Genomic DNA, 22487 nt, shown 5'->3' with positions numbered 1-22487 from the left:
TTGGATGTAAGATTGTTATTTAAATATATACACAGACAAAGTCCAGGCTCTCACTCTGGCAAATGGCCAAGTGAGTAATATTCACTAATATCAGTAGTAGTGACTAAAGAAATTTCCATTTTTGTATTTGTACAAAATAATGTCTACTTGAAACAACAGCAGCATACATTACGTGTCATCAATATCAAAATAAGTCAAACAATGAAGGAGTAAAATTTATCAAAGTGACATGAATTTATTTGATAAACTACATGCATTTATATATACACTTGTTGTTTGCCTAATGAAAAAACATAGTGTGCTTTTTGTGTATACATATGTATCCGATTGTAAACTATAATTAAGTGTAAGAAGCAGTAAGTTCTACATTCCTTGGCTTTGGGATGCAAGTACCCTCTCTTTAATGTTGTCCTTTTCATTTCCATTCCTTACGTGAATTCCTGGACTTAGAATTTAAAGATTTGTCATTAACTTACAATGCTTTTTATTAAAGGTTAAAATAATCGAGTATTGTATTCATTTACCGTAACCATTACCTTCTAGCTTCTGTTTCTTATTTAATAAATATGTTCATATTCTTTGTCATCGAGTTCAGTACTCCATCATCCAGTAAATCCAACCATCAAGTAAATAATGATGCTAATAGGACACAGAATATAGCAAACCAGAGTCCCATCTATCAAAGCAGTAAAAAATTTACTCTGTAATGTTTTTATTAGAATTCTCTGAAGTGTAGTAACAATAGATGGGAAAGTGGGTAGAAATACGCTTTTAAAATTGGTATTGGTTTAAATTGTTTTAAATTTCAGAGTTCTGTTACCTAAAGAGAGCTGTGATAAAGTTTGTTCATGTGTGTGTGTTCATATGCATTTTGTGAATCCTTACCTCACCTAATGGTTGGATTTGTAAAGCATAGGTGTTCACAACTAGGCTACTCGTCCTTTACAGTCTATGTACCTGAAGAATTCTAGGACAAAAATCATCTCTTCCTAAAGTAAATGTCTAGTATACGTCTGATGAATCACACTGTAGAGAAATATGTTTTTCTTCAGTAATTATAAAATGCTTCTAGCTCACCTGTACCTAACTAAACTGTAGTCACCTAAAGTCAGCTAAGAGTAATCCAAGCCATAATGTCTAAATATAATTTTTTGCCTATTGCATAATAAGAACTTCAAATATTTACAAGGGAAGTAGGTAAGGATTTTGTTAAATTAGTCCTCACTCATCAGTGATCAACATTTCTAATTAATGACCTGACTTATTTTTTTATGGTATTTGAGACGTTCAGAATGGATTTTCCTTCAGCTGTCTAGAAATGTGTACTTTTGAGCTGGAACCAAACACCATCTATCTCAAGTGAGAAGCTTCAAAAAATGAGGTTGGGAAGGAGGGCAAGGGAAGTTTACTGTAATGCAAGTAAAAGCCTTACTTTAGATGTAGATAGCAGTACCAACCAAGTTATGACTATAATTCTGCATTCTATTATTCTACTAAGAAAGGAAGGTGTGTATGAACTAGCACCGTAGTAACTCATAACAGACTTAAGAGTGCAATGATTAATTACTGTCATTCAAAAGATGTACCAAGGAACAATGGTGATTTATTTTGTGATGATTAAGAAGGTAAGTGATAAAGAAGAATTTAAAAAAATATTCTGCAGAAATGGAAATTAGCAGATTGGCAGATGCAAGAGCATCTAGCTACCAGTCAAATCGAAATACCAGTCTACTTGCTGGCATCACCTTGTACATCTAGGATTGTAAACGTCTAGATTTATTTACCTCTCTCCACTTGCTCTCTCCAATATTTTAAGAAAACAAAATGCTTAGGGGGCATTCACAGTAGGCTAATTGACTGGATTTCTTTTCTTTTGTAGTAGTATTTTTATATATTGGTCTACCTAGTTTCTGCTTCAGGAGTAACAATCACAGTTTAGGACAATGGAAGCTTTATGAAGATGAGCAGTGATGGGTGCGCTGTTTCAACTCTCTATCTCCCAAATAACAAAAAAAAAGAAAACCCACCCACACAAAAGGTAGTGGAGAAGCCATTAGGCAGCTACGTCCTTCCTAACTGTATAGAAGAGATGGGAAGAAACAGTAATCCATTGAGTATGAACACAGGAGAGAAAATCTAGTTTCTGTGTAAGAGGAGGGGCTGCTGGAAGGGAGGGCTACCTTTATATACCAATTTATTCCTTTTAAAGAAAAAAGTGAGCAACAGAGGGGCAGTTATTATTATTCTTTACCAAACCATTGCAGTTGCAAGAACATCTTCCATTTTCTCTGGTTTAGTAGCTCCCTCCATTCCAACTGAGTAACGGAGTTGGGGAATGTCAGGGGATGGAATCTGTTCATGAAAGAAAAGATGGTCATTCTGTGGCTGTAGCTAAGAGTCTCATTTCTGTCTGACACCTAATGGGCTTCATAAAGTACTTGTGCATCCTTTTATTTGGTTGCCAGCCTAAGTTTCTTCTGTGTCAAAGTCTGGCTGTCTCTGGCGTAGGAGCCCCTAAATGGGCTAAAGGAACATTTTAAAAAATGGTAACTAACTCGCGCTGGTCTTCTCTTTCAGAAAGCGGGGGCTTGAATGTGCCGTTGTTTAATTGTAGCAGTAAAACCGTCTAGCAAAATTCCCACGTCCTTATGCAGTCTTTCTCAGAAATGTCATTAAATGTAATATTCTAGTGTTCATGGAAAGTGTTCTTACCTTGCCTGATTTGAGGATACTGTATTTCTAAAACAGTGCTTTAATCATAAAATGACATTTTCCATAAAAATCCATTCTGAACTGATAGTTCCCTCATGATCTCTTGTATTTACATTTGCTATAATTAATACTTCAACCAGCTTATTCCTGAGTTCATTATTATCCTCTCTGTCACAATCTCTGGTATTACTAGATCCTCACAGATATCTCTGTGTATTTTTGAGTTTTCTTTGTTAGTCTTCTCTTCCTAAACTTCATAGGGCAGGCCTGAATAACAGTCCTTCAGAAATAATCTCTTCAAACCCCTAAATTATGTCGATTGCCATCTGCTGTAATGCACTTTTGGTCTCAGCTGTGTCCTTCCTTTACAGTAATATGATTAGTACAAGTGCATACAAGTTTCCAAATGTTGGTCTACCATTACCCCCACCAGGTGCCAGGAAAACGTTACACCCCTCATCCCGATGCCTTTCTCAGGACTTCAGCATTGCTGCCTTCAAGCCACGGTGTCTTCTCTGCCTTGGCTCTTGATCCAGGTCCTTCATCCAAGGATTGCAAAGCACCTTTCTAGCCTTAATTAGTTATGTTTCTGTGCTTACCTGTCATCACGTCTGAGATGCTTTGCAACAGCCTTAATATAACTGGTCTGAAGTTTAGCATTGTAGCTTAGACTTGGGAAGCAGGAAAACCAAAATTTCCTGGAAGAAAACTTATCTGCAATCCATGTGATTTCATTTTAAAGCTGACAATACTGTAGCCTTAATTTCAGCAATCTAGCCTGAGGTCTACCGTTGTTGTCTTTTTAAGTATTCTTCTGGTTTTCTTTGTCCAAGTTTACCTTTTCCTTTCTTTTTAGCATTCTGCCTTTCCAGATTTTTTGGTTTTATTTGTTATTGCTCCATATAGCTAGATGTGGTTTGGGGTGGTTGCTTTATGAAACATTTTTTGCCATCTAATTACTTCTTCAGTAAGCATGAAAACACTTCTGTTTGTGCACTTACTCATTAAAGTATGTCCTGCATAACCACTCTATTTCCTACTTCCAGCAGTCAAGGAGCAAGATGCAGAGGTGAGAGTTGCTTCAGAGTAGTTACGGATTTTAAATATTTACATTTTTGCAGATAACTGGATTTTCCCAGTAGCTTTCTTCCTTTATTCTCCCACTAGTTCCACTTCATTCTATTTCACTTACAGCATATTTGCCCTGCCAGAGTATCAAATGTTTTAATAATTTTAGAGTTTATTTGAGACAGCTACTAAAGGCGGTGAAATGCCTCATTATGTTGCATCACAAAAGACGCTAGTAAGATATATTGGAGCTTGCTTAAAGCTCAAGAAAATCAGGATACTGGTTTTTGTGTGGGTTGTGAGATATTTTAATAATCTTGTCATTAAAATGCTAATAATTTTTCAAGTGTTCATGAAATATTGAACCCTTGTGTGTATGCTTCTTCTGACATACTCTTCTTTCTTCCATTTTACTTCTGTTTAGAAATGGAGATTTTACAAACTTCTTTAACATATTGTAGGTCTTGTACTCTTCCTTTGCCCGACTTTCGTCTTGAGAAAGATGAAGAGCAGGGCTGAGCACTGTTCGTGAAACCTCAGGGCAGACTGATGATCCAGTTACAGTTGCCAACCTAACACAGATTAAAAAAAATGGGAGCATGTCATATAAAGTGCGTTTTTTATCTGTGGAGATTTGATCTTCGGTGCTTATTTTTCCAGTACCTGAATCAAATTAATCAATGGATAACTGTTTGCAACAGTTTTAGTTTTAACTGACTTGGCTTTTTTAGGGGAGAAGAAGTGTCTGCTTGGTGTTTTTGATCATGTTCCTTTTCTAAGTGTTCCTAGAAAGTTTTGGATTTGTTGGTGAAGGACTGACAATCATTGGAGCACAGTCTTGGAGTTATTACTGGGATGCTGTGCCAGCTGGACCAGAACAGTCTTCTGGGCTGCTAGGTTTGACAGAGTCTGTGTGCAGGAAGGAGGGGGTCGGTCTTTGCTTCAGTCATTGCCTCTCGCTCTGTCTCCTTTCATTCTACTTCAACTCAACTTGTTTTTATGATGTGGAGGAGGAAAGGAACTTGATCCTTTAGGCAGTTGGACACATAGTCATATGGTAAATCATTTTATTTGGATAATGTTAAATAATGTTTAAATGGATTGCTTATTTAAATATAACTGGTGATATCATCATATCTATGTAAGAGACTGATGTATATTAAAGAACGTTGTTCAGAATTTTGATTGCAAAACAAATATAACAAGTCTTTAGAAGTATTCTTAATCTAGCAGCACCCACAATTCATGGAGCAGTGTGAAAGCAGGCAAGGGAGGTGCTGTCTTACCTAAAACCATTTATAGAAAACCAGCAACTGAGATTTTACGTGCTATATTGCTTACTTTCGCTGTATTTCTTCATTTTCAGCTTTCCTGAAATGCAGTATTTTCAGCAAGAGAATGTGAGGAAGATTCTTACAGATGTTCTGTTCTGCTACGCCAGAGAAAATGAGCAGTTGCTTTATAAACAGGTAATGAAAATACTGTACAGGTGGCATTCATTGACTCAACATCTTCTATATGGTTTGACAATAATGTAGTTCTGTTGTATCCAAAGTTGTATCATAATGCTAAAGTAATCAAAGAGCTGCTTGTCAGCTGGATAGTAAGAAAAGTAAGCTCATTGAATAACATATGCTTTTTCCTCATAAGGCAGTCCCTCAAATTGTTTTCTTTAAGGTTGCTAAGTTGTCTAGCTTCAAATTTCTTAATAAACATCTTCAGTGTTTAAGAAAGAAAAAGAAAGGTTTTCCGTGCTTAAGTGAAGAAAGAAAAGAAAGTATGCAGCAGGATTAAAGATGGTACTGAATAGACAAAGAACATAAATAGTGAATTCTGAAATTTAGGCAAACTTAGTATTTTAAGTTTTATGTAATATTCTAAGTTCTTCCTCAAAGTACTGAAGCCATGTGGTACACTAGCAAATGGATCCTTTATCTAACCTTGTAGCATCCAAATACAATGCAGCTGACAAGTGCCTCTTGACTGAAGGAGAAGGGTGCTACAAATACCACTTTTACAGTGTTACCTGAAGGAGAGCCTGCTCAAACCATTTTTGATAAAATGGTAGAAAGCCTTAAAGCTATGCATCCATATGGGATGCAGGCTCAATTAATTTAACCTGTGTTTTGAACGTTTCAAAGTGAGTATAAGCTTGACACGAAATTAATGTAGCAAGACCAATACACAGAGTTATCGACATAAGTATATTTGTATTTGTTTCTCCAGACTATTAACTGTAGGGTGAGTAGGGACTGACAGACTGAGGGACACGGTGTGCGTGGACAAAGGATAAGCTGTAGAGCAGCAAATTTCACATAGGCACAAAAAAATTCATGACAAAAATACAGAGGTTCAGTAAACGTGAAGATTTTTAAAAGACACTCTATGTTTCAGGCATGGTCTGTGACCACCCTGTCGTCAAACCAGGAAATTAGTGGTGTTCTGTGAAAAGAACACATACGAGTCGAAGAAGCAGTTACTTCTGAAGAACTGTCTTACAGATTACATAAAAAATCAAATATATAGTTATCAAACGTATCAAATCTCCATCAGCTGGTTATTTCTCATGTTTGACAGACCGTGAAAAAGGAATATTCTTGCATGATTAAAAGAAAAAATGAGATTTGTGAGGTGTATTTTAAAGGGCACTGCTAAAGAAAATACTTCAGCAGTATTCAGCCTCCCATTTCTAGTGAATATAGGCCAGAGTACTGATGATGGGAAAATGGAAGAACACATTCCAGCTAATTTAGCCTATCATTTATTGAACAAGAAGTATTATTTTACTCTTTGATATGACTTAAAAGGACTTAATTACCCTCTGCTCATATTTAAAATCCTCTTGATTCCTTACCACGAAATAATACCTTTCTACATAAGGATGGAATATTTAGCCAGATCAAATTTAAAAAAAAAAAAAAAGCCCTGAGTTTCATCACAAGCTGTTAAAGCTATTATTTTCTACTAGGTGACACCCCGTTTAACATAGACCATATTGTTAATAGTTATGGGATTTTATTGAATTAATGAGACTGTTATCATGTAGTAGAATGTCTTGCTGAGTTAATTGAAACTGCAGAGATTATATAAATGGTATTAATGAACTTTGACTGCCTGATGCCTCAGCTTTAATAAAGACTGCTTGGTGGGCTAAATGAACATAGGCAGATAAAAGAACAGGTTCAATTTTGCGAGCCTACAGGCTGTTGACAAAGAAAACTTCTTTACCTCTGTTTTCAACTGGTGTTGCATCAGTAGTGCAGTAATTTCAGGATGGGATTGCCACAGGACTAAAAGGAGAGGTGAAGTGCAGAAAACAGGAAAAAAGATTGCATCTTGAAGAACTGTTGATTTAACCTCTCTGAAGCGTGTTCAGTGCCTCGCTCAAGCCTCGTGGTGCCATGCCAACTCCACAAAACAGCAAATGATTGTGGGTTTTCTCCCTTTTGGGGACATGTGTCACTTTTATTAGGAGCTTTTCTTTTTTCTTACCTCATTTCAAAATGGTGGGTTTGTTTGGGTTTTTTTTTACATAAATGTTCCTGTTAGCTCATTAGTAACAATCCTGCTTTTTTTTGTCTCCATGTCACTCTCTTTTTAGATAACATTTCTTCCATACCTATCAATACCCTTCTCTGAATTAGCTGATAGGAAGTAAAGTTTGTAGTGGCAACAGGATATCTTTTTTTCCTCTCTTTTAGCAAATACCTATGTTGCAGTCAACCTTCCTGTCCTACTTTTTTTATTGGTTCTGTTTTTACCACTGACTCAAGCCCCACTTGCCATAATAATTTCCACTACATCAAAGCCTAGTGTATGTTCTTGAAAATAATGAAGACTACCATTAATTCATCAATATCAGATCACCTCCAAGCTGCTCTCTCCACGGTGACCTGAACACAAAGCCCAAATGAAGGTGTTTGTCTTCATATTCAGTATCCATCATGGGACCGGTCTTCTTGTTCTCTCTGAGAATTCCTGTCTCATTTGTAGGACCGCATACAAGAGGTACATTTGCCATGACTATTATAATTCTTGGCCAATAAATGAAAACTTACACTTCCGTCTGTCAACATCGGTACAGAACCTGATGTTGCTCTTTCAAAATATTTGGGAAAAGTTCCTATTTCTTTGATAATTTGCATCCTCATAAATGTAAATAAAGTCTATCTGAAGTTTACAACGTTTTATTGAAACTATTACATAGCATCAGCATATAGTCTTACAAGAAGCAATCAATAATGTTTTTTTTAATATGCATATATGCATGAAACTTGTCTTTGTAGTAGGGTTTGTGCTGTTTTGACCAGCGTGAAGTAACATTTTGTTTGATGAGGAAAAAGATATTTCTGTCCCTAGTCAAATGGAGTAGAATGTTGCGAAGCTGTATTACAGATTTTAAAGACAGAATCCTCACTGGGATCATTGAATTTTTAAATAGCAGCTGTAAATATAAAATCTAAAGAGAATAGTATATTGTACTTAAGCATATGTAAAAATTACTCTTAGCATTCTTCTGTAAGAGTGGTGCCAAAATTCTGGTCCTAGTTACGCTGAAAAGAAATAGTGACAATTAAGGTAAATCACTAGGCTAACTATTGTTCGCTCATGATTTGATTGCCCTTAGAGAAGTCAATATAATTTTGAAATGGATTGATTCACTTTTCGTTGTAGAAATGCTCTGTTTCTGGTTTTCTTTCTAAACCATAGAATGTGTTATGAAATCAATATTTTGTTGTAGCTGGGAAGTGTCATAAAATTAGCTGAGCACTGTCAACTTATTTATTAACACTAAAGAGTTTTAGTAAACTGCAGCATTGAAAAAATATGTGTATGCATATTACACTGGTGGCTTTTCTTGCCAAACTAAAAATCTCTAAACATTTGAAGTACTCTTGTAACTGAAAGATCAGAGGTATCTTTTTGAAATCCTGATATTTCATCATCTGTTTGTTTTGTTTTTGTTGTATGTGGGCAGCCACATTATGATTCTACTTTATTATAAATTTGATATATTATTATGTTGGAAGAATGCATGATGTGCTTTTATCTTTTATAACTAATTCTTATTTTATGTCCTCTTTCTTTTTCTTCAGCTTACATGTTTACAGCTAAGGTGGTAGTTTTATTAGATAGTCAAGTTTTTGGCATTTCCATTTCTCTTATTTCTTGTTAGTATATCAGGGCAAATAAAAGATTAGACATGGAGCTGTTAATTAACTGAGGGCTGTGAGTATGTATGAAAGTACTACCCAAGTGATCTACAGTTTATTTAAATATTTTTGCCGCTTGTATTTATTGTCTAATCCTGGACCTATCTTCCTGTCTCTCCTATTCATTTCCCTCTTGGTATGACCATAAGACTTTCAGAAATCTAAAGTTGTTAATTTGAAATCTAACCCATAGTGTTGTGTTGGGAATTTTACATCAGCTCCTGAAATCAAGGGGCTACATTGGGTTTAATCTTTTTCTTTTTTTTCCTAATTGAGTTTCTGTTTAGCCTTCATCTTTCAAAGTAGTCCCTAAAGGTTCAGAAATAGGAAAAGAAAGAAAAACTCCAAACTTCAGTAGTTTTGTTGTCTTTGGTTTTGCCCAGTCAACTGACTGCTATTGATGCAACTCTTATAGCTTTTTGAGGCTATAAGTTATCTCAGTCCTGAAGAAATTAAAATAAAATTTCCTAGGATTTCAGTTAATAGCATACGGACAAATTTTCAAACCTCTTTTTTTTTTTTTTCTTCAATATGGCTAGATATTGGAATTTCCTCTTACGAACAGATAAGATTCACTAACATGCATCCGAGTACACTCAAAATAGATCATCTAGAGAAGGCTTCCACATCTACCTCTCTGCTCAGTTTGGACCGCTTAAGGAAAACCCCCATTATTTCCAATAAAAGTTAAAGAGGTTTGGTAATTAACGGATCTGTTTGCAACATATGAAGCTGATAAGCTAACTTACTGGTATTGAATACTCCTCAAATGCTACACAGAATATCAAGTAATATACCAGCAAAGCAAGAGGGGAGCTGCACAAGCATTTGACTCTTGGAAAAGTGGAGAGGCTTCCTAGCTTGGAAATGCAAGCGTAAGAGTAGAACAGCTTCTCTCTGGGGACCCATGATTTGGCTCCCAGCAGCAACCTGAAATGCCTGTGAGCTTGATGGGCCAGCCCCAGTGCTCTTTTTGCCAACAGGATAGACAAGTTGGTCTTCCTGGCGTGCCTGTCTGCCCAGAGCAGGCACCTGGAGTTGGGACTGAGGCTGCACGTGGTGAAGCAGTTGCACCTTTGAACTGGAGCATTGCTGCCAGCACACTCTTCCTCCTGCACCAGGGCAAGGACTCCACCCAGAGCGAGACCCAGCAGGGGTAGCCTGGGCGCCTGGCACCAAGCCCTGGCTGTAGTTGTTGGTTTTGGGCGGAGGTCAGGAGTTGCCTCCCCTTGGAGTGATCCCTGTGTCCAGAGGCAGCCAGACAGGTCTCAACCTTTCATCCTACATCTCTTCCATCACTGAAGGGCGCCCCTCACTTCTGTATGGCTGACCCCCATCCCAACCTGTAGGCTGTGTAGTTGCTACCTGCTGTCCTAGTCCACCACAGGGAGCCCAACTCCCCTGACATAACCAAATTCCCCAGCTACCCCAAATACTCCTTTTCCCCGATCTAATCTGAGGACAGGGGCCAAACATCTGCTGAAGTTTCATTCTGTAGGCTGTAGTTTTACCTGCCAGTGCATTGCTGCTTGCCAGCTGGATTGACTGTGTCCTGAAGCGGTTGCTTCTCCTCCTGATAACAAATTGACAAGCCCCAGGTAAATCAAGGCAAATCAAGACTCCTGTTTTGTTCCTGGTGAGCTCCGGGTAAAAGCACTGATGGCTGGTGTGCGTGGCCCAGCCGTGCTTCTAATGCCAGCACAAGTCCTCAACTACTCTTCCAATTCTGCATATTTCTGTATTTTTTTTCTATATCTTAATATAGATTGCACATATAAGTAATAGTTTGTAAGGAAACAGTACCAGGTTTCCTATGCATTATGTTATAATAAGTTTATTTTTAATATTGAAATAATGACTTCAGGAAAAAAAAAAGGTAGGTAAAAAACCCCACCATTTTATTTCTCATGTCCATAGGAATGTAAGTTTCATTTTCTGATTTCCCAAATAGCTATCCTTGTCTCTTCTAAAGGCTACTGCTATGCTAGTTTTGGAACGTTATCAAATAAGAAATAATTTTAAATTTTGTAATTTGTCCCTATTGCGGATCTTTGTACTGTGGATCATGATTGTAATTATCATAAATAAAATTCATATTTATGAACATAGATCTTGGAGTAAACTGCCAGGTGCAGGGTTGACTACCATTGCCAATTTGTTGTCTGTTGTGTTAGAAAAAGGGAGAATAACTTGCTTCTGTATATTATAGAAGAATAAACACTTGGATTTAATCAGAATTTAAGATAAAAGCCATTGATTATGAAACCGTTCTGTTAAGAATGTAAATGTTCCTGCTTTTAGTTATTCTGCACCTATTATTGCTGTCTGCCTGGTGCTATGTTTTATGAACTATTATGTGACTGGAAAATCTTACTCTACTTTTGCTTTCTTTTATGTTTAGGGTATGCACGAACTTTTAGCTCCCATTGTCTTTATCCTGCATTGTGACCACCAAGCTTTTTCACATGCCAGTGAAGCTGCACAACCAAGGCAAGCATTGTGTTTTATTTGTATAGTATTAAAAACCTGCCTTCTTAAAAAAAATAAAAGAAGTTGGCTGGGCTATAACTTATAAATATGTGTTCCTTAATTCTTTGTTTATAATTGATAAATTGGTATCAGAAATGGTCGCATCCTTGTGCTGTTATGGGAACGTCCTTATTTCATCTTCCCTACCAGAGCTTCTGAAAGGGGGATTAAAAGTGTAGACTTTGGCCCCTTTGCAGATATTAGCTGGCAAAAAAAGGGAAGACAGGAAACCTAAAGGGAAACCTTAATCAAAAAGCTTACATACCTACTGTTTTTCCTCATTCTTATTGCCAGAAATGGTTTCGTTTTTATCAATGCAGGGAGGAGGCAGATTAGAGAACTGCAGTCATAGAACAGACATGTTACCAACTCTCTTTCCTCGTATCTTAAAAGAGAAGAAAAATCAATGTAAACAAATTGTTGTGATTGATATTTCTTTCATCACCTGCAATGTTGTAGCTGCAATATCTGACTGTCCTTTGACTTGGTAGTAACATTAAGTCTAGCTATTGATCGTTTTGCTCAAATTGCGTGTGTGTGTACACACATAATCATACACGTGTATAAAATATTACAGCACACATGATTGTCAACCAAATTCAGATGCTCTTTTCCTTGCCCAATATGTAAAGCTTTTTTTAAAAAAAAAGAAACTAGTTGCCTTCTTGTATCACTTGTGATATTTAGGTCATTTCTTTTCATTTGTCTTTTTGCACTCTCTTTTGAAGTCCAGCAGTGAATAAAAGCCAATTTAATTATGTGTACTAGATAATATAACCTCTGTTAGCACCCCTTAACGTGATTGTCCAAAGGCAGTTAAGCATAAGGATGGAGATTATTTACAAGTGTGTGTTTTTATTCAATGTCTGTCCTTAAATATCCTGAAATTACCTAGAAGATGCTCTTCAATGCTAAGTAACTTAAAATAACCATGTGTTATGCACAGCATTCTGTTCCATCCTGACTGAAAAAGTAGAGCTAAGCAGCAAAGTAGATGGAAAAGAGGTGCTGTCACTGATTAATTGCTGTTAAAGTACAATAAAAATACAGGCTATTAAAACAAATTAAATTAATGTTTTGATACTGCATATTTGACCAGTAACCATATTTTTTTTGTTTGGGACAAACAGTGATAGATTGTGCAGCAATCAATTATTCTAGATCAAGCATATTCAAATAATACATTGTGACATTCAGTAATTTGTTATTTGGAATAATTAGATGGTTACTTCATTGTAGTGCAGACAAGGCAGCTAATTTGTTTTTGATCTTTATAAAAAGGAAAGACTTCATTTGTTCAATGGAGTTGATCTTTTTAATTAAAAAGGCTAGTTTTCTCATTTGCACTTTATATGAAAGTTGGCTTATAAATACATAATAGTATATGCAGAACGCTGACCAAAAATAAACATTCACATTTGGATTGTTCACTGTTGCCTTTTTCAGCGAGGAAATGAAAGTTCTTTTGAATCCTGAATATCTGGAACATGATGCCTAGTAAGTTTTAACAACTTCCTTTACATTTAATTTGTTCTTATTTGTAATACATTATTTAACGTCAAATTTCTGGGTTTTTCCCCTTCAGTGCAATGTTCACACGTCTTATGAAAACTGCAGAACATTGGTTTTCAACTTTTGAACATGACAGTCAGAAGGTAAATATTGCTCTAAAATGTTGTGCAAACACAGATTCTCCTGTGTATGAGTGATGTTGGCGTGTAGCATTCAATAAAGGCCTGTCATAGACAATATCTGTGCCCCAAACCTGTGCAAATGTCATGTTAAATGCATATAGGCAATGTTTAACGTATGGAGACTTGAATTGTATTAAACTGTTTACAATATAAACAATTTGCTGTGAAAGCAAAACTTTGATCATAGCCTGTCTGTCACAGGTCAGGGTGCATCTTTCTCTGACTTCATCATTACATTTCCTTCCCTTCTTCCCTTCTTGACCTCAGGGTATTCAAACTGAGAGAATGTCTGTGCCATCAGATCTCCTGTGTAGCCATAGAGATGCCACTTTATTTAGTGTGTTGCTTCTTTCATGGAAAAGTTTTTTCTGTGTTCTGAGTTCAGTTCTATAGAATGCTTCTTTGCAGGGACCATCTAGAGACGGTCTAGGCCTTGCCTGTAAGCATTTTTCATGCATGGCATGAGGGACAATTCCTTCTGTCCATTTTGCCTCAATCAATTGCTCAAGATTTCCTTTGAGTACTTTTTTCCTGTCTCTTTCTGTGTTTACATTCTGTTTTTTTTTTTTCATTATGAAAAATGATTTATGTGATGGTGTGTATGTAGAAGGCTCTAGCAAAACATAGCCATATTACAGATGTCACCAAGACTTTCAGTGTATTATATCCTAACGGAGTTGTCCTCCAAACTTAGTTCCATCTCGAGTCACTTCATCATTTTTCACATAGACCATGGGGTGAGTATCTAGAGTTAACAAAAAATTAATAAGAATTTGGTTGGGTTTGGATATCCACATGTGTGCACCAAAACCTATGTTTGCAAACTGTAATTAGGGAGTACTAGTTTGAGAGGAGGTTTTATCTGTCTGTTGAAGAAGAAGGTGTTCACCCAAGACTCACATAAAAGCTTCTATTTTCTTTAAATGTTTAAATGTATCTGTGTGTATATTTTATTCGACATGGAGCATTGGTGTCTTGGCCTAAGCTATGTACAGTTATAAATTACTATTTGGATTTGGGTTTTTACGTAATTCTCAGTAACTAAGGATAAAGTATATGAGATACAAATTTTATGAACTTATTACATAGTCACTTTTATTCCAACAACAAAGCTGTGAGACATGTTTCTCTGAGTGTAGCTTTTCAGAATTCAGTATTCAAATGTATTTGTTCCATTTTCTGTGACGGAGGTGATGAAGTCTGAGGTTGAATTTTATTCTGGGAAATAACTAGGTCTGCTTACAGTTTGACAGTGTTTGAGCAGAAGGTGAAAGTTTACATTGCCCTTTCCAGTCCTTTCGTGGCATAAAAAATTAACAATGCAAAGCGCATGGATTAATATCTAGTTGTTTGTTCTTGTTCTTTGCAAACATGTATAATCTTTAATAATCCTTTCTTGTACGTATGCCTTTTACAATCATGACTTTGAGGGTTGGCAACATAATAAAGTCTGAATCTTCACAAAGGAAGCAATGAAAGCATGTGCTCTGAGAGACATGTTACATTTTACAGCCTCTAACAGTTGGTTCCATTACTCCCAATTGCCATTAGAGGAGCTTCTCCAGCTACTCCGTTCCCTAGTGGTTAATGAGAGAAATCTGTCCGCGGTTTATACTTGTACTATGTCCTAGCCTCTCTTTACTGCTGTAGCATTTGTTTCCTAAGTGCATGAATATATAAATTGTACTAGTATCAACTGCCAGCCATTCCAGTGCGTGTTGTGGTAGGTAATGTTTTGTGGCAGGATTTGGTGACTCTGTTCCTAATACTTGATCGGAATTTTTCATCTGCATTTCACTGATACCCATATTTAAACTGTTCTTAGGGGTGAACCTGATGCTCTCCTGAAAGCGGTATAGCACATCTCCGAGCCGTCCCTCTTTTTGTTGTGAACCGCATCCCTTTGAGATTGATCATTTCTATTTCATTTTAGCAGTAGATGACTAAACCCATGCACTCAAATGTTTTCAAAGAAGCTCACAAAAGGAAAAAGGGTGGTTTGTCTCATGTGGCACCTTAGTATATAGTGAATATGGGCAGGGGCACATTATCATGTTGTCCACTTGGCTTCTGTGCTTTAGGCACAGGCACTGTGAGTCATTTCAAGTTAAAAATTTTGGCAGCTTGGTTGTATTAGTTTATTTGAGCATCTTTCTGTTTGGGCTGTTTCTTTCACACCAGCTGATGTGATTTTTTTGGAGGAATTTCAGCTGACTAAATGTATTGTCATTTTCTCAACCAAATTGCTTGAGAGGAGACAACAGACATATCATACACACTCCAGTCATCCACTGAGCTTTTTAGTGGAGTACACCAAATCAGGAGGCATGGACAGTCAAGGCATTGGTTATTGATTGCAGCTGCTGTCCCCACACATTCTGTAATGCTTTGAAGATTTCTGTTAATGGGGTTAATTTCTGAGATGATGAGGAGCTCCATTTTGATGGATACCATTTATTTATCTCATGCTTTTAAAAATGGCAGGCCAGCACGTATTATTTGATGCACTTAGCCATGTTGACAGTCAGTCTGAAAGTCAGCAATGTGTCAGTGCTGCATTACGCCAAAGTGCACAAACGCTGCAGGTGACAAATAATTCCAGTTTTGGCACTCCTCTCTAAGAAGAAGCTTGCATTACTTTTGATGTTTGAAATCTTTTGACACTTGAGACAGTGCTTAAGAGTCTGTCTTCTAATTTTGTAAAGATGGCTTTAAACCCACAGACAACTAATGATGTAAAGGCTGATCTGGGTAACTAGCTAGTCTTCTCATATTACAAGTTCAACTAAGTATAAACATGCTAAGGTGGAGATTTCTATACAAGAATCTATGCCTATAATCGAGAAAAACTTAAAAATACAGATCTTTTGAGTCATCCAATTTATGAGTGCATGCAGTAGTCAAGCTGAAGTCAAACTCAACTTGAATAAACCAGAATAAAGTTCATACCTCAGATGCATGCCAACTGGTGGAATGTGCACCGTATATGAATACATACAGGTCATATGAGGAGAGGCTGAGGGAGCTGGGCATGTTTAGCTTGGAGAAGAGGAGGCTGAGGGGAGACCTCATTGCCCTCTACAACTACCTGAAAGGAGGTTGGAGAGAGGTGGGTGTTGGCCTCTCCTCCCAGGTGAGTAATGACAGGAGCAGAGGAAATGGTCTGAAGTTGTGGCAGGGGAGGTTTAGATTAGATATTAGGAAGAATTACTTTACTGGAAGAGTGGTCAGGCACTGGAACAGCCTGCCCAGGGAGGTGGTTGAGTCACCGTCCCTAGAGGTGTTTAAGAAACGTCTAGATGTGGCACTTCAGGGCATGCTCTAGTGGCAGAAATTGTAGGGGTTTGGGGTTTTTTTGTGTGTGTATGGTTGGACTCGATGATCTCAAAGGTCCTTTCCAACCATGAAGATTCTATGATTCTATGATTAGCTTCAAAGATAAATTGCTATGTTTATTCAAAAAATTACTATGGACTGGCATTTAGTGTTAAGGTAATGTTATCATATCGTACTGGAAGAGTGTTTTTCTATATAGATTGGAAGGTAATAGATACCCTTTTTCGGTATTCTAACATGTGACCGACCAAGTAAATAATGAATTGGGTCTGAAACAATGATAGAACATAGTCATACAATGGAGAAACAAAATTCAGGGTAAAAAGAAGACTGCCCAATTTGGTAATAAAGAAGTTAATAGAATAATGAAAAAAGGAGGCAGGATAAATATCCTTTCCAAACGTACTTGCAACTGTGAAGAACTTCAGTTCTCCTTTCTTCGTTACTGAATATTAAAAACAATGTGTTTTTCACTACACTGAACGAAGTGAATTTGTCTTTTAACAGTTTAAGCTGTAGTGAAGTCTTCCGAAAGTATTAGCCGTTAACCTTGATAATGCTTCTCTATCAATATGCTGAGCAAAAGGATAGAAAAACAATAACTATTTTTTAAAGTGAAGCTTTCAGGTCAGAGAGCCATGATGACAGATTGCAACAAAATCATTCCAAAATCTTCTCTTCTTACTGTTCCAGTTTTCCCTTTTTTATATCTTTAACATAGATCCTGACAGCTTAATTCTCCGTTTCCCTTTCACCAAGCTTTCTCTTGATAGGTTTGACTTGTTTTTTATTTCTCATCCTCCATTTTACATGTTTCCTATTCAGTGGGGTTCATTACTTGCTACATTTCTTTCTAGCATTCTGTCTCTTTTTCAATAATACTTCACTCTTTTACAAGAAGAACCAATTTAAAGCAGTATCAGGTTCAAGGATGCTAATGCTCCAGTAGTTTCCTTCCTCTGTTTTCACTTGGTGTGTTTCAAGTTCTAGATCATGACATAGTTTGCACAACCTTTAGGTCCAACCAGCTACCTTCTAGCCAGCAGGTTCATCTCACTGTTCTATTTCTTTTTTGTTTTAAAAGTTTTCTGATGCTTCATCAAAGTTGTGTAGATTTTGAGGTCCAGACACCCGATTTTCTGAGGAAGGGAAGCCTGTTTAGAAAGGATTGTTTGATAAGTTATTACCTATTTGGTATGCATTTTATTGTCCTCTGAGGGCATATATTCTCTAATAAGTTACCATTCATCTGCTTTGCTCTGTACTGACTCAGACTGATGGTATTAAAGCTAAAATAAAGCTGTCAACACTGTCAGAGAATGAAAAGTAAAGCACGCACATAAGAATTCACGTGCAGAACAAGGAGATGAGCCTTGGCACACCTGGGAAGGGGAATCCCGCAATACCTTCCACAGAAGTGGATAATTGAGATTCTTCTATTGCTGGAAAAGAAATGAGTTATTAATATTTTTAATGTTTATTTGGAAGCCAGTGACTACAACAAAACAAATCTCTTGTAGGCAATCCCTTTAGACAATAAGGCTTCATGGGATGTTCTTTTTCTCCCCCCTGTTTTCTATGTCTGCAGGAGAAAGATGTGATGATTACACCTATGCCATTTGCAAGGCCACAGGACTTAGGCCCATCTATTGCTATTGTAGCAAAGGTAAACCAAATTCAGGATCATCTGCTGAAGAAACACGATATTGAGCTGTATATGCATCTGAACCGACTGGAAATTGCTCCGCAGATTTATGGACTGTAAGTGTTTGCAAAGTATTATTTAATTGAATTCCTTCTGGTTTTATTTCATTATATTACAACGTTTATTTCCTTAAATTTAGCATTAGAGGAATGGGGCTAAAAGGAAGTGCTTCTTAATCTCTTAGAACTTATTCAGTTGGCAGCACTACAGTAAAGGACACCCCCCTGTTGTATTTGTGACAATGACATTCCTAGTGCAGATAAAGTCTGTTCAGCTACATATTGGAGAACTTGACGAAGAGTCCCAGTGCAGTGAAGAAGTACATACTGAATTGAGTACATACTCTATCTGCGTTTTTTCTATAAGAAGAAATGGGATAATAGGACACAAACAAGGGGGAAAGGGGAAAATTATTAGCATTGAATGGTTTATTTACTGAATTTTATCACCAGTTCAGTATCAGTGAACTTTCCCCTATTGCAATAATGGGGTTTTGGATACTGGTAATACAGGTGTGGTGGGGTATGTTAGAAGTTAAGGCATGGAGATAATAAAGTGTCTGCGTGCGGAGTCAGCCCAGGTAGTCCTTTTTCCATTAAGCTGGCTCAGATCCAGGTGGTTGTGTATTGTGTGCCCCATTCCAGGGGGCCTTGTGGGGCCAGGTGTGACTTTGGATGTGGCCTTGTCCACGTGTTCATACAGCATTGCGTCCAAACCAGTAACGGCTGCTATAGTCAATCTGGGATAATACCGAGCGTGCAACTTGGATGAACCATAAGTAACTGTGAATTGACTGCGGTTTTGAGGAAGAACTTTGCCTTCATCGTCTGGAATTCTAGACATTTCATTCATTTTGATCATTCCTTAAAGAGTTGGCAAGCCATATGTGCAGTTGCAGTGACAGAAAAATGACACTTTTGATTTTATTTTTTTTTGCAATGATTTAAAATAAGGTTGGCTTTGCCTTAAATGAAAAAAAAAAAGGTTTCATTTAAAGGTGTGAATTTCCAAATGTAATTGTGAATTACATTTAACAACTCAATAGAAAATGTAGAAAGGGAGGGAAAAGGTGACTGTGTAAATGTCAGGCTATAACTGCAATACTTAACATTAAAGTCTAATTTGATGTTACAGTTAAATGGAAAAATGCTGCGATATAGTATACCCTCAAGAGAAGAGTTGAACTAAGACTAAGTAGTAGTCCCAGTCTTACAGATAACATATATTAGGAAGATATGTGTAAAACTACAAAAGTTATTTAAATAGTTTTGATAGGAATGGGTTACAGGAAGAGAAAGAATAAGCCAAGTAAACTCAAGGCTTCATTAAAAGTATGAAGAGGACAGACTGCCCTATTAGTGTATTTTTTGCACAGTGTAGAGTTATGTATTTTCTTAATATCTTCAGTAGTCTGGAAGAGAAAGCAAGCAACCCTAATAAACTTCAGGGGTGGTAATAAATAAGTAGGCAGTATAAATATCAAGGAAAAAGAGAAGACAATGTTTCTTTTTTATGAAGGCTTATGAAAACATACAGAAAATAAAATAAGATAAACCTCAGAAATTTGCAAACAGATATTTTGGGGCAAAAATAATTTGTACTGTAGGTATTCAGTATAAGATTTTGCCTTTCAGTAAGAGAAATAATTGAAAGAAAAAACTTAGACTTTAGCTCAAAACATAACATCATAATAACAGAAGAACGGTGCAGTCTGGCGTGGCATAAATAGAACTGAATCTGAATAAAGAAATTTACAGTTAAGGGAATGAATTATGAGAGAAAGCTTCAGGCTGACTATCAGGAAAACCTTACTAACAGGGAGCTGTTAGACTGTAAAATAATATATCAAAATTAACAAAGGAAAAACTATCAGAATATTTTAAAGACAGGCTTTGAAAAGCTCTCAGAAATGGGTAGTATCACAGAGAATGAGTCTGCATTGGCAGAAGAGGAAAGTAGGTTGCCTGTGAGGTCATATCCTTCTGATTTAACATAGAGGACAGAAGAAAAAGAAAGGGAAAGGAACATGACTGTGTTGTATTATTCTCACCTTTAATGATGTCTGAACAGTTCAGAATAGTAATTTCTAGTAGTGAGCCAGCTGACAGTCTCAGATGCTGGATCTTTTCCTGTATTTAATGTTTCTTGAACTAGAAACAGCATTTCTTAAACTTAATAGGTTATTAATAATTGCTAAACCTAACCCAAGTGCAGAATTCATGTGAGCTTTTTGTTGAAGTTTATTGTTTTGCTGAAGTTTGTTGGATTTGCCAAAAATAAATATTCATCTGTCAGCCTTGATACCACTCAAAAAAATATACAAATGATAGAAGGGAGACTGGGAACTTCCCTCAAAAGATATGATGGCATTCCTGGTGAAAAGCATCAACGCAAAAGGCTTGTATTTAGTGGCAGTCTCCCCTAGCCTGAACAAGTTTACTTATTTAAAAATACAGTATTTTATACTTTGCATCCTTCTATCATCTTCTGGGGCAAGGTAGAAACAATTCTTACTTACTCTTTGTATTTTCATACAGTTGATTTCAACCTTTGATGTTAACAAATAGTCCTTTTATTTTTCAAACACCAGGGAGACTTGTTTTGCTGGGTGGTCAGGTACCCTAGTCTGTTGCACATTTCCATGTTCAGAAACTGTCCTTTAAAATAAAATGTGGTTACCTGCGTGTTGAAATTACGCTTACCTGCTTACAGGACCAACTTTAATAGACATTTCAGTTTGTGCGGTACGACTCAGTATGGGTTGCTCCAGTAGTGCAAAGGTTGTATGCTGGTTTTGTGGAAATGCATACTTATTATAGTGTTTATCGCATCAACGTGAAAAATCTTCATCAGTTAGTCCCTCTGCAAACACGGTGTCATTAGCCTCAGCCTGGTGTGCCAGGCTGCACGCTGCGAGGTGCTGCCAGTTTGGAAGAGAACTTTTCTTTGGGTAGTTTACGTTTTGTGAAGTTTTAGCTCAAGGGAGTGGATTTCTTTATCTTCTGCAGGGCGTCAGTGAACAGACTTTACATTACCTGGCTATCTCATTTCATTGCTGATCAAGAGAACCCCATTAGGTATAGCAAGGTACACTAGGGTCCTGGCTATGCCATATGTCTGTGCTTTGGTCATCAAGTTGGTGTCATATACAGTAACAGCCTTAGCACGGAAATTTCTGTAGCTGGAAATTTTGTGAGACAGCAGATTCATTCACTTGCAGTCAGCCTCTGTGTATCCGTCCCTCTGATAATTATTCAACTGCTATTAATATCAGCCAAAATGGAACCAGCAATACAGAGATAAAGGCTTTGTGCCTTATCATTCTTCAGTCTTCTTTATTTGCTGTGTCTCTAGCTTGTTTTTAGAACCTAAGATAACATTTTGCAGGATAACGTTGTTTCACGTTCCCGGTAGCACCGCGTATTGCATACAGTCTAACCAAAGTATAATAATTATCTAATCATATCTAATTTTGTACTTTGTAAAATAAAGCACAAGAATGGTTTGAAAATAAAATGGAATTGATTACATTAACAGTTCAGTGACATGCTTCCTGATAATAAGCTTTTTCTAAATAAAAACAAAAAAATGCTAAGATTGAACAAAAAGATTGGATGCTCTGAAGGGTTGACAGATTGAATATTCAGTTTAATTGTAAAATTAGATGAGTTAACAATGATTAATGTCCTAGATTAAATGGTTTTCTAGTGTTAATTTCTTTGACCCCTACATCTAATTCATGTTAAAGTACAAAATAATTATTGCAAAACCATTCTGCAGTGGCCTGCGTTTGCAGTGGCAAATGAAGCAGGTTGTGCTCTCAGCTTGAGAAAGGACAAGGTTGGAGGCAAGTCTTCATATATCAGTATTTTAGGACACTTTCCTCCATACATAGTAATTTGTAGTAGAGGACTTTTACATTTCATTGAAAAGATTAATCAATTGTGAAAGTCCCACATAATATCTTTATTACTGCTTTATTTTATGTACTGAGGGTTTCAAAGTGAATTACATTGCATCAAATGAAATTCTTATAGAACCGCATACAAGAAGGACAGCCAGATCATGTAAATATATATGATATGGTTGTATAGAAATAATGCACCCAAAGATAATGACAAGGCATAAGTGTAAAAAGCTTTATTTAAGAACAAAAATCAACTGTTGGCATAAACTCACTAGCTTCTGCATCATAACACTGATGGCAGTATTATATTGGTTAAGCAAACT

The 22487-nt window shown here is 36.7% G+C and overlaps 1 protein-coding gene across 5 annotated transcripts in view; it reads left to right on the top strand.

The window, feature by feature from the left end:
* Positions 1–22487, top strand: part of TBC1D5 (TBC1 domain family member 5) — a 321123-nt gene that overhangs the window by 177091 nt on the left and 121545 nt on the right. For all 5 annotated transcript variants that reach the window (XM_063325152.1, XM_063325151.1, XM_063325150.1 and 2 more), the window contains 5 exons: positions 5147–5249; positions 11395–11483; positions 12969–13019; positions 13108–13177; positions 18141–18313. In XM_063325152.1, coding sequence (XP_063181222.1) covers positions 5147–5249; positions 11395–11483; positions 12969–13019; positions 13108–13177; positions 18141–18313 — 486 coding nt within the window. The remainder of the gene's footprint in view (positions 1–5146; positions 5250–11394; positions 11484–12968; positions 13020–13107; positions 13178–18140; positions 18314–22487) is intronic.

Source organism: Chroicocephalus ridibundus, chromosome 2, assembly GCF_963924245.1.
Source record: "Chroicocephalus ridibundus chromosome 2, bChrRid1.1, whole genome shotgun sequence".
NCBI classification, from domain to species: Eukaryota; Metazoa; Chordata; class Aves; order Charadriiformes; family Laridae; genus Chroicocephalus; species Chroicocephalus ridibundus.
Note: the sequence above shows the minus strand (reverse complement) of the source record. Positions and strands in the feature narration are given on the sequence as shown.